Raw genomic sequence first — 11,488 nt, 5'->3', positions numbered from 1 at the left:
GAAGAAATACTAAAATAGTGATTTTGTCAGACAGCATAGGCAGCAGCTCTGTACAGATGAGATGATGACTTGGAATGAAATAATAAAGTCATCAAATAAAACAAATATTTTATTAAAGTAAATTACTGTGAAGAAATGGTTAATAAGTGATAAGCAAAGGTCAGTCATTACCATCATGGGACTTTTTATTAATGGTTTGATTCTGTGTTGTTACAACCTTTAACCCACATAATGCATGCTGCATTTATTGTAAAAAAATGTTTTATAGAAACCGAAATCAAAAACTGAGATTATTTTTTAATAATCGAACCAAAACCGGACCGACTTAAAAAACAAAACAATTCTCAGCACTATAATCAAGGACATGAGTTGAAGTGTAGTTGGAAGAGAGAAGAGCATGGCGGTATGAAAGTTGTTTGTTATAACACAGAAGAAGGACTGCAGTGCGTGCCATGCTCTTCTCTCTAACAGCTACACTGAAAGTCACTTGTCCTTATTTCCTGAGGATAATGACTGCATTATATTTTGAGTCACTCTGTCTATTACATAAATGTAACTGTCTTTAATTAGAAATGAAACATCCTGACAACATGTCTGTCAAATGACCTTTCTGTGACCCCCAAGCCAGCACAGGCGGAGCAGAAGGTGAACGCCGAGGTAGAGAAGGAGGTGGTAGAGGGGGAAGAGAAGGAGGCGGGAGTAGAGGAGAAAGAGAAGAAAGAAGAAACAGAGGAAGAGCCAGCCGAGCAGATGGAGGAGGGAGAGGCGAACGGAGGGGAAGGGGAGAACACTAATGGAGAAGACAAGATGGCTTTAGCAGAGGAGGCCAAACCCTCCAAGCGTCTGCGGATCATGCAGTGTAAAGTCACCCTCCTGGACGACACTCTGTTTGAGTGTGAGCTCGGTGTAAGACACTTCTCAAATACACCGTTGTCTTTTCAGCCTTGTTCTAGTCTTTTCTACACTTCAAATAATTGCCCATCAACGCTGTTTCTGACTTAATCTTTTTGAATGCATAGCTGTGATCGTTTGTGAGTACAACCAGTAATATTTCTTCCTTACTGAATGCTTATTTGTGATCGTTTGTGAGTACAACCAGTAATATTTCTTCCTTACTGAATGCTTATTTGTGATCGTTTGTGAGTACCACCAGTAGTATTTCTTTCTTACTGAATGTTTGTGTGATTGGTCTCCTCCCTGTGTAGAAACATGCGACGGGCTCAGATCTGTTTGTGAAGGTGTGTGACCACCTCAACCTGCTGGAGAGAGACTACTGTGGCCTGGCCGTCTGGGATACCCCCACCTCCAGGGTAGAGTACACTTTGCCTGCTTTAAGAATGGGCTGCTCATCTAGGGTGAAGTGGGGAACAGTAATCTTAACCTTCCAAGTGAAAGGAGGGTAGATTGCATCTCATCTGTTGAGATTTCCTTTGGGAGAGAAAGATATATGTTCAGTGAGTGGGTTGTTTTGAGTGTAGTTTGACTGCATGTTCTTGCCCATTAGAGAAATAGTACCTATAGGATGGAAGGTGCAGTTTCACCACATAGGGCAAAATGACTTTCTTACAGTACGATGGCGTTCATTGAGTCTGTTCTCCCGCTGTCATTTACAGACATGGCTGGACGCCTCCAAAGAGATCCGGAAACAGGTGGCAGGTGGGTGATGTCAATACGATGACCTACAGTAAATACATGTTTCTAACTCAAATGACCAACAGTTCTCACACTGTATTTTCATCTCCAGATTATACATACGAGTTCACTTTCAACGTGAAGTTCTACCCTCCTGATCCAGCTCAGCTCACAGAAGACCTCACCAGGTTAATCTACACACACATCTAAATATCTGCCGGTAACTCAATTTCAGGGTGTCAGTGGTTAACTCTCATTCCCCTCCCTCTCTCTCTTCACTCTCTCTCTCTCTCTCTCCACCCTCGCCCCCCTCTCTCTCTCTTTTCCCTTAACCCCCCCTTCCTCTTTCTCTCTCCCTCACTCCTCCACCCCCTCGCTCTCCCTCCCTCCCCCACCCCCTCGCTCTCCCTCCCTCCCTCCCTCCTCCACCCCCTCGCTCTCCCTCCCTCCCTCCATCCTCCACCCCCTCGCTCTCCCTCCCTCCCTCCTCCACCCCCTCGCTCTCCCTCCCTCCCTCCTCCACCCCCTCGCTCTCCCTCCCTCCCTCCTCCACCCCCTCGCTCTCCCTCCCTCCCTCCTCCACCCCCTCGCTCTCCCTCCCTCCCTCCTCCACCCCCTCGCTCTCCCTCCCTCCCTCCTCCACCCCCTCGCTCTCCCTCCCTCCCTCCTCCACCCCCTCGCTCTCTCTCTCCCTCCCTCCTCGCTCTCTCTCCCTCCCTCCTCCACCCCCTCGCTCTCTCTCTCTCCTCCACCCCCTCGCTCTCTCTCTCTCCCTCCTCCACCCCCTCTCTCTCCCTCCCTCCTCTACCCCTCGCACTCTCTCCTTCCCTCCTCCACCCCCCCCGCTCTCTCTCCCTCCCTCCTCCACCCCCCCGCTCTCTCTCTCTCCCTCCCTCCTCCACCCCGCTCTCTCTCTCTCTTCCTCCCTCCTCCACCCCCTCGCTCTCTCTCTCTCCCTCCCTCCTCCACCCCCTCGCTCTCTCTCTCTCTCTCCCTCCCTCCTCCACCCCCTCGCTCTCTCTCTCTCTCTCCCTCCCTCCTCCACCCCCTCGCTCTCTCTCTCTCCCTCCCTCCTCCACCCCCTCGCTCTCTCTCTCTCCCTCCCTCCTCCACCCCCTCGCTCTCTCTCTCTCCCTCCCTCCTCCAACCCCTCGCTCGCTCTCTCCCTCCCTCCTCCAACCCCTCGCTCGCTCTCTCCCTCCCTCCTCCAACCCCTCGCTCTCTCTCTCTCCCTCTCGCAGGTACTACCTGTGTCTACAGCTGCGTAAAGACATACTGAGTGGCCTGCTGCCATGCTCCTTTGTAACTCTGGCCATGCTAGGCTCCTACACGGCCCAGTCTGAGCTGGGGGAGTATGATCCAGAGGTCCACGGCTCTCACTACACCAAGGAGCTGAGGCTGGCCCCGGGACAGGGCAAAGAGCTGGAGGACAAGGTCATGGAGTTGCACCGCACATACAGGTAAGAACCAAGGGAGGACTGACTATATACTGGAACTATCATGTAGAAAAGACCAGGGAGGACCAGACTCTATACTGGAGTAATGTAGAAATACCAGGGAGGACCAGACTCTATACTGGAACTATCATGTAGAAAAGACCAGGGAGGACCAGACTCTATACTGGAGTAATGTAGAAATACCAGGGAGGACCAGACTCTACTGGAACTATCATGTAGAAAAGACCAGAGAGGACCAGACTCTATACTGGAGTAATGTAGAAATACCAGGGAGGACCAGACTCTATACTGGAGTAATGTAGAAATACCAGGGAGGACCAGACTATATACTGGAACTATCATGTAGAAAAGACCAGGGAGGACCAGACTCTATACTGGAGTAATGTAGAAATACCAGGGAGGACCAGACTCTATACTGGAACTATCATGTAGAAAAGACCAGGGAGGACCAGACTCTATACTGGAGTAATGTAGAAATACCAGGGAGGACCAGACTCTACTGGAACTATCATGTAGAAAAGACCAGGGAGGACCAGACTCTATACTGGAGTAATGTAGAAATACCAGGGAGGACCAGACTCTATACTGGAGTAATGTAGAAATACCAGGGAGGACCAGACTATATACTGGAGTAATGTAGAAATACCAGGGAGGACCAGACTCTACTGGAACTATCATGTAGAAAAGACCAGGGAGGACCAGACTCTATACTGGAGTAATGTAGAAATACCAGGGAGGACCAGACTCTATACTGGAGTAATGTAGAAATACCAGGGAGGACCAGACTCTATACTGGAACTATCATGTAGAAAAGACCAGGGAGGACCAGACTATATACTGGAACTATCATGTAGAAATACCAGGGAGGACCAGACTATATACTGGAGTAATGTAGAAATACCAGGGAGGACCAGACTCTATACTGGAACTATCATGTAGAAAAGACCAGGGAGGACCAGACTCTATACTGGAGTAATGTAGAAATACCAGGGAGGACCAGACTCTATACTGGAACTATCATGTACAAAAGACCAGGGAGGACCAGACTATATACTGGAACTATGATGTACAAAAGACCAGGGAGGACCAGACTATATACTGGAGTAATGTAGAAATACCAGGGAGGACCAGACTCCATACTGGAACTATCATGTACAAAAGACCAGGGATGACCAGACTCTATACTGGAGTAATGTAGAAAATACCAGACTATATACTGGAGTAATGTAGAAAATACCAGACTATATACTGGAGTAATGTAGGAAAGACCAGGGAGGACCAGACTATATACTGGAGTAATGTAGAAAATACCAGACTATATACTGGAGTAATGTAGAAAAGACCAGGGAGGACCAGACTATATACTGGAGTAATGTAGAAAAGACCAGACTAAATACTTGAGCTATGATAAAGAATGGAGCGGCAGAATGTCACATACAGGTCAGATGTGTGGTTTTAGGAGGAAAGAGCAGCAGACTTTGCATATATGCTAGCTTTACACATGGCAAGCCTTGCATATATGCTAGTTTTACACATGGCAAGCCTTGCTGTACACGAGCACTGTATGCACAGATGACACACACCATAAACGTGTTATTATATAGGTGATAACTTGCACTTATGTAGTTGCTAACTTGCATCCTTACATGTTTACTTTTGAGTCATTTAGGAGACGCTCTTATCCAGAGAGACTTACAGTAGTTGTGAGTGCAAACATTATTGTAATTGTCCCCTGTGGGAATCGAACCCACAACCCTGGCGTTGCAAGCGCCATGCTCTACACCGGACCTGTTTACATTACCTCTTCTTCTCTGTAACCTTTATTTAACTAGGCAAGTCAGTTAAGAACAAATTCTTATTTACAATGACGGCCTACTGGGGAACAGTGGGTTAACTGCCTTGTTCAGGGGCAGAACAACAGACAACCTTGTCAGCTCGGGGATTCAATCCAGCAACCTTTCAGTTCCTGGCCCAACGCTCTGACCACTAGGATACCTGCTGTACCCATCTCTGTGTTTGTCTCCAGATCCATGAGTCCAGCCCAGGCAGACATGTTGTTTCTGGAGAATGCCAAGAAGCTGTCTATGTATGGAGTGGATCTGCACCAAGCCAAGGTACACTTTAGAATGTTCTGGAATCTAGGACTGGAACACTTCTATCTACAGAAGGAACATTTTTTATATATATATTTTTAAGAGCGGTCAGAAAAAGTAGAAAACTATCAAATCGAAGTGCATGACTTGGGAATAACAAGGTTAGGCAACTCTAGCAGCCACAGATTTTGAATTTCAAAATCGCTGTCATCATCAAACAAGAGATTAATCTGTGCTGCTGAAAGTGTAGCAGAGGCTGCCTCCTAGTGGCATGTTGAGGTAAATGCAGGAATAACAGTGACAGAAAGATGCCTATAGTGTATATGATGAGGGTGTATAGAACATATTGATCATCTTTACCGAATGTACTTTTTCTACATGCTCACAGGATCTTGAGGGTGTGGACATCACTCTAGGGGTGTGTTCTGGTGGTCTCATGGTATATAAGGACAAGCTGAGGATCAATCGTTTCCCCTGGCCCAAAGTCCTCAAGATCTCCTACAAGCGAAGCAGCTTCTTCATCAAGATCCGTCCCTCTGAACAAGAACAGTATGAGAGCACAATCGGCTTCAAGCTGCCCAACTACAAGGCCTCCAAGAAGCTGTGGAAGGCCTCAGTGGAACACCATACCTTCTTCAGGTGAGAAACTCACTATCCCTCAGTGATACAGTGGTGAATAAATAGCTGGTGGGTAAACTGTGATCGCCGTTCACGGTGAGTCAAATCATTTCCCTATACTTTAAGTTGAAGAAATGAATGGAACTCTATATTGAGACTGTTTAGGGGTTAAATACATGTAAAATAAAGTTTCCTGATCTATCTTCTATCTCTCAGATATAGAACAAACTTCCTTTAGATGTTCTGGGGGGGACTATCTGTTGCTCCATGCATCTGTTATTCTATGCGTTGTATGTGCTAATAGCAGTAAGGCCAAGTACACATTTTCACCAAATCATTCATTCATAATAATAAAAAGATGTATACTTCAAGGGTCTTAAAATCAAATAGCTAAATGATCCTAGGTATGATCTTCTTAAAACAATTCCATATAGCTTAGTAGACCCCCTCCCCCGGGTTAGACAGGGCTTCGACTGTAATGGTCTAATAATATTATCTTTGAGAACTAACAATCAGCAAAACAAAAACTAGATAGTCAGGGAGAATTGAAAAATCCCTAAACAATTCATTTAACAGTAGAGATTTTGTTATGTTTGAGCGAAAGAACACAGCATTAGCCATGGCAAAATGCATAGGATTGCAGGAAGTTAGCCTTACAATTGCAAAAATGTCTCTTAGCTCCATGGAGAAATTTGTATAATTTCAGGAAATTGGCTTATAGATGCAAACGTTTCTCTTCTTCTAAAATGTTCAGTCGAGCCAACGTGCATTTAACCTCCGCTACACCACTGCTCACCCTGCTTCCTACTAACAAGTTACCCTTAACCATAGATCTAGGATCAGATTATCCTACTCCCCAATCCTGACCTTAACCATTAGGACGTTAACAATATCTGATCCCATATCAACTTCTACCTACTCCACTTCCTGGATCATCTGCTCCATAGAGATACAATAAGTGTTCTATTTAATTCTGTCATCTGCCCCCATTACTGCCCGACAACAGGGGGCTATTCTCAGGTTACCAATCCCTTGTGCATTCTAATTGGCCCCTGCAGCATAACCTTTCTGAGAGTAACTCTATTAGCACCGGTGGTAGTTTAACTCTGCTACAGTGCTGTGAAAAATATTTGCCCCCTTACGGATTTTCTCTATTTGTGCATATTTTTGATACTGAATGTTATCAGATCTTCAACCAGATCTGGGGGGGTGGGGGATTGCTGCACAGAGACGTGAGACTGATCAACAACTATAGGAAGCATCTGGTTGGAGTCATTGCAGCTAAAGGTGGAAGAACCAGTTATTGAGTGTAAGGGGGCAATGACTTTTACACACAGACATTGGGTGTTGCATAACTTTGTTCATGAAATAAGTATGTAATTGTTGTGTTATTTGTTCACTCAGGTTACCTTTATCTAATATTATGTTTTGTTTGAAGATATGATACCATTCAGTATTAAAATATACAAAGTAGAGAATTAGGAAGGGGGCAAAACCTTTTCACAGGACTGTATGTGACAAGTCCGTCATACAGGAGGAGCTCTGGATTAAGATGGTTCAGGTAACATGAGGTTGGTCTAAATCACCTGGCCGTATGCCATTGGAGGAACATGACTAAGCTTTTACTAAAGCTGGAGTTCAGCTGGCCCAGTGATGTGATTTATTGATTCATCACATCACTGGGCAAGCTATTATGAACTATGAAACTAAATCATTATAATAAGCATGTCTATAAACTGTGAGTGACTGTGTGATTCTCCTCCCCCAGGGTGTCATCAGTGGAGCCCCCGTCGTCCCGCTCCCGGTTCCTGGCGCTGGGGTCAAAGTTCAGGTACAGTGGCCGTACCCAGGCCCAGACCCGCCAGGCCAGTTCCATGATCGCCCGGCCCGCCCCGCGCTTCACCCGGTCCGCCAGCAAGAGGCTGTCCCGCACCATCGACGAAGGTGTGGGTGTGTGTATGCGTGTATCACAGTATGTGCTTTTTTGTGTGTGGGAATGTGTGTGTTCGTGCCAGCGCGCACGACTTCAGGATCAGTCTCTCACCAACTTGTCCCACTCTTGTAGCTGGAGATGATGATCTCCAAGCCTCGCAGCTCTCTGCTAGTCCAAACAAGACCGAGGATGACGATTGGTTCTTCATTCTGGGATCTGACCAACCCCAGACTTTCTTTTCACCAGGTAGCCAATCAGGAACCATGTGGACCATCATTGAAGTTTTGGCTCAGCTTACAAAGAGCAACCTCAGTTCAGCCTTGCTAGAGAACTACATACTGTAGCTTTGAGTCAGCTTGATCTAACCCTGCGCTCTGTCAGTCCTCTCATCATCTCATTAGCTCCAACCCTTATGCTGAGGCCTAATCTCAGGCCAGCTTGGGTCAACGCTGGTGACTCACCAAGGGCAGCTCAGAATGACCTGCCAATCAATCACAGCTACAGTTACATTGATGCTCCATTCACTTCTAACAGCTTATGACTGACTAACAGCAGCTTCAGAGCTCTTGAGTCTTTGGTCTGTGTTGTGTTGCTTGTTAAAGAGAGCCTTCATTTGTTTGGTCTGTGTTGTGTTGCTTGTTAAAGAGAGCCTTCATTTCTTTGGTCTGTGTTGTGTTGCTTGTTAAAGAGAGCCTTCAGTTCTTTGGTCTGTGTTGTGTTGCTTGTTAAAGAGAGCCTTCAGTTCTTTGGTCTGTGTTGTGTTGCTTGTTAAAGAGAGCCTTCAGTTCTTTGGTCTGTGTTGTGTTGCTTGTTAAAGAGAGCCTTCAGTTCTTTGGTCTGTGTTGTGTTGCTTGTTAAAGAGAGCCTTCAGTTCTTTGGTCTGTGTTGTGTTGCTTGTTAAAGAGAGCCTTCAGTTCTTTGGTCTGTGTTGTGTTGCTTGTTAAAGAGAGCCTTCAGTTCTTTGGTCTGTGTTGTGTTGCTTGTTAAAGAGAGCCTTCAGTTCTTTGGTCTGTGTTGTGTTGCTTGTTAAAGAGAGCCTTCAGTGCTTTGGTCTGTGTTGTGTTGCTTGTTAAAGAGAGCCTTCAGTTCTTTGGTCCGTGCTTGATGATGGACATCATTGTGTCCAGGCGACTGCCGTTCCTGTGCTTGGAACTAAACGTCTAGCTCTGCAGATCAGAGAATTGTGTGGTAGTCTCGTACTAAATTAATTTGCTATCTGCCTGCCAGATACATTGAATTCCATTTGCTTACTAAATCAGTGAGCTTTGCTCTGAAAGGCCCTGAAATGCAGAGCTGTGGAGGGGAGCTTTGCCTTACTCTCTCCTCCATCTAACTTCACCATTAACTCCTGCAGTAACACCATTACCTCATGTTCTATCAACAGCCAGAGGGGGGGAGACTTTCTCTGTGGAGACTTCTACTCAGAGCTGGGATGATGGCAAGTCTGTCCAGACAGTCAGACAGGCATGGCAGGAGACTGAGACAGGCCAGACGGTCAGTCAGACTGTCAGTCAGACATGGCAGGGACGAGTGTCTGATGAACAGCAGCAGGGGAGACTGGAGGAGGAGAAAGAGGAGGATTGGTCTGTCCTGCTGGGCAGACGACCCTCCCTTCCCTATGTCCCCTACCCCATGATGAAACCGCCAGGTATCTGTTGTTAACCTCATTCTGTACCTGGTGTAGCTGTCGCTGTGTGCATCCTCACTTTGACAATGAATCCTCCGTTGAGGTGTGCTTTAGAAGTTGACAGTGATGGAAGGTGAACCTGCTAAGCTCGCCACCGACCGTGATGACATCTTTAAAGATGTTGCTCTGTCATGTACTGGCTTATTTAATGTTGCTATCTTATCAATGGTGCTTGGCCCTCATTGATGTAGAGCTGTGATACTGTGGTAAGTATGCTTTGCTGATGATCCTCTGTTTGCAGTGTGCTCACGTGCTACGTTATTTTTCCATATGTAAGGGATCCGCTCTGTTCTAAATGTTTCTGTGATGTCCTCAGTCAAATACCGCTCTGCCCAGGTGGCAAAGGTGGCCACGGCCAACATTCTGGAGAGGCTGCTACAGCCAAGGCAGGAAAAAAGTGATGACTGGGTCATGCAGTTGGACCGCAGCTTTGAGTTTGCAGACACACCTCCATGTGAGTCGTCATACTATATACATTCACTAGCGGTTGTTCATTAGCACAGAAATAGAGTTTTGCAGAACAGACATGATTGTCTGTCTGGTAGAACAGGGAATCATCATTTCTGTCTGTAACATTCTGAACGTTTCACCACACTGAATAGGCTACACTCCTGTTCTTCCTATACTGATAACCCCAATCTGCCCCTCCTCAGTCTCTCCCCCAGTCTCCCTGGAGAAGGAGGAGACTAGGCAGGAGAGGAGGGAGGTGATCAAGAGGCTCCAGGAAGGGGTGTTCCTGGTGGAGAAGCTGAGGGAGGTAGAGGTGCTGGATGAGAGACTGAGGGAGGTGAAGGTTTTGGAAGAACGGCTGCAGGAGGTGGATGAGCTGGAGGAGAGGATACAGGAGGAGGTGGAAGCCAGGCAGCAGCAGGAGGAGGAGGAGGGAGGGGTAGAACAAGAGGAGGGGGAGGTAGAGGAGGAGGTGGTAGAGGCAGCGGAAGAGAATGTGGAGGAAGTAGATGAGTTGGAGGAGCAGATAAAGGAGGTGTTTCTCAAAGGATTGCTGCCAGATGAGTCAGGGGAAGATGAGGGACTAAAAGAGGAGAGTATGGAAGAGGCAGAGGAATCTGAAGAAGGGTGGTCAAATGTGGCGAGCACCTCCTCTGTGGTACGGAGAGTAGATTTGAGGACCCAGAATAGTGTGACAACAGTGAAAGAGATGAGGCAACAAGAAGGAGGAATGGAGGAGGAGATGCTGGAACAGGTGGCGGTTTCAGACGAGGGATTGAAAGAGGATGAAGGATGGTTAGAGGAGAGGAAGCATCAGGCTTTGGTGGAAGGGTTGCCAGAGGGGCTTGAGGAAAGGAGAGGAGAGATAAGAGTGGAAAGGAGGAGGAAGAAGGTGACTATAGTGACACAGGATGAGAGTCTTCCAGATGAACTAGAGAAGAAAGCATCTGAGAAGTTGTCAGAGGACCAGATAGGAGGCCATTTTTATAAAGAGGGACAACTTATGGTGAAATTCAATGAACTATTTGCGGCAGAGAAGTTAGGGTTACCGATAGTTACAATTCAGCAGGAGTGGCTCCAAGAACAGGAAAAGGTCAGGGAGGAGAAACAGGAGGAGAGAGTGGAACAGGTGAAGATTTCAGGCGAGGGATTGATAGAGGTGAAAGGAGGTCTAGAGGATAGGATGCGGCAGATGTCGGAGGAAAGGTTGCGAGAGGGAGAGCAGACTGTGGTGAAAACCAAGAAAACAGTGAGAATAGTGGAAGAAATGAGGAGAACACAGAAGACACTCGAGGAAAAGTCATCAGAGGACATTTTATCAGAGGAAAGGCTGGGAGATGGTTTTTATACAGAGGGGGAAGTTTTGGTGAAATTCAGAAAGGATGTGGAGAGGGTTCCACATAGAGTCAGACAAATGGAGAAGCCCCAAGAAGAAGAAGAAGAAGAAGAAGAGGTAGTGGAAGTGAATATGCAGCCATCCCAGCCAGAAGACAAGGACGATTGGGTTGTGCTGCTGGACAGCCTCCCACACAAGACTCTTTATAAGCCTCCAGGTACGTCCCATCAACCAATCAGCTTTGCTTCTCCCCTTTGAAACCGTTATGGAAACGCTTGCTTT

At 46.8% G+C, this 11,488-nt stretch overlaps 1 protein-coding gene across 1 annotated transcript in view; it reads left to right on the top strand.

The window, feature by feature from the left end:
- LOC139419782 (uncharacterized) overlaps positions 1-11,488 on the top strand; it is a 45,098-nt gene that overhangs the window by 11,540 nt on the left and 22,070 nt on the right. The window contains exons 3-14 of the mRNA XM_071169772.1: positions 625-906; positions 1,206-1,310; positions 1,614-1,656; positions 1,745-1,820; positions 2,874-3,092; positions 5,116-5,203; positions 5,571-5,821; positions 7,569-7,744; positions 7,866-7,979; positions 9,118-9,381; positions 9,737-9,874; positions 10,074-11,423. Coding sequence (XP_071025873.1) covers positions 625-906; positions 1,206-1,310; positions 1,614-1,656; positions 1,745-1,820; positions 2,874-3,092; positions 5,116-5,203; positions 5,571-5,821; positions 7,569-7,744; positions 7,866-7,979; positions 9,118-9,381; positions 9,737-9,874; positions 10,074-11,423 — 3,106 coding nt within the window. The remainder of the gene's footprint in view (positions 1-624; positions 907-1,205; positions 1,311-1,613; positions 1,657-1,744; positions 1,821-2,873; positions 3,093-5,115; positions 5,204-5,570; positions 5,822-7,568; positions 7,745-7,865; positions 7,980-9,117; positions 9,382-9,736; positions 9,875-10,073; positions 11,424-11,488) is intronic.

Source organism: Oncorhynchus clarkii, chromosome 2 (genome assembly GCF_045791955.1).
Source record: "Oncorhynchus clarkii lewisi isolate Uvic-CL-2024 chromosome 2, UVic_Ocla_1.0, whole genome shotgun sequence".
Lineage (NCBI taxonomy): Eukaryota > Metazoa > Chordata > Actinopteri > Salmoniformes > Salmonidae > Oncorhynchus > Oncorhynchus clarkii.
The sequence above is the reverse complement of the archived record's forward strand: the minus strand, read 5'-3'. Positions and strand labels throughout refer to the sequence as shown.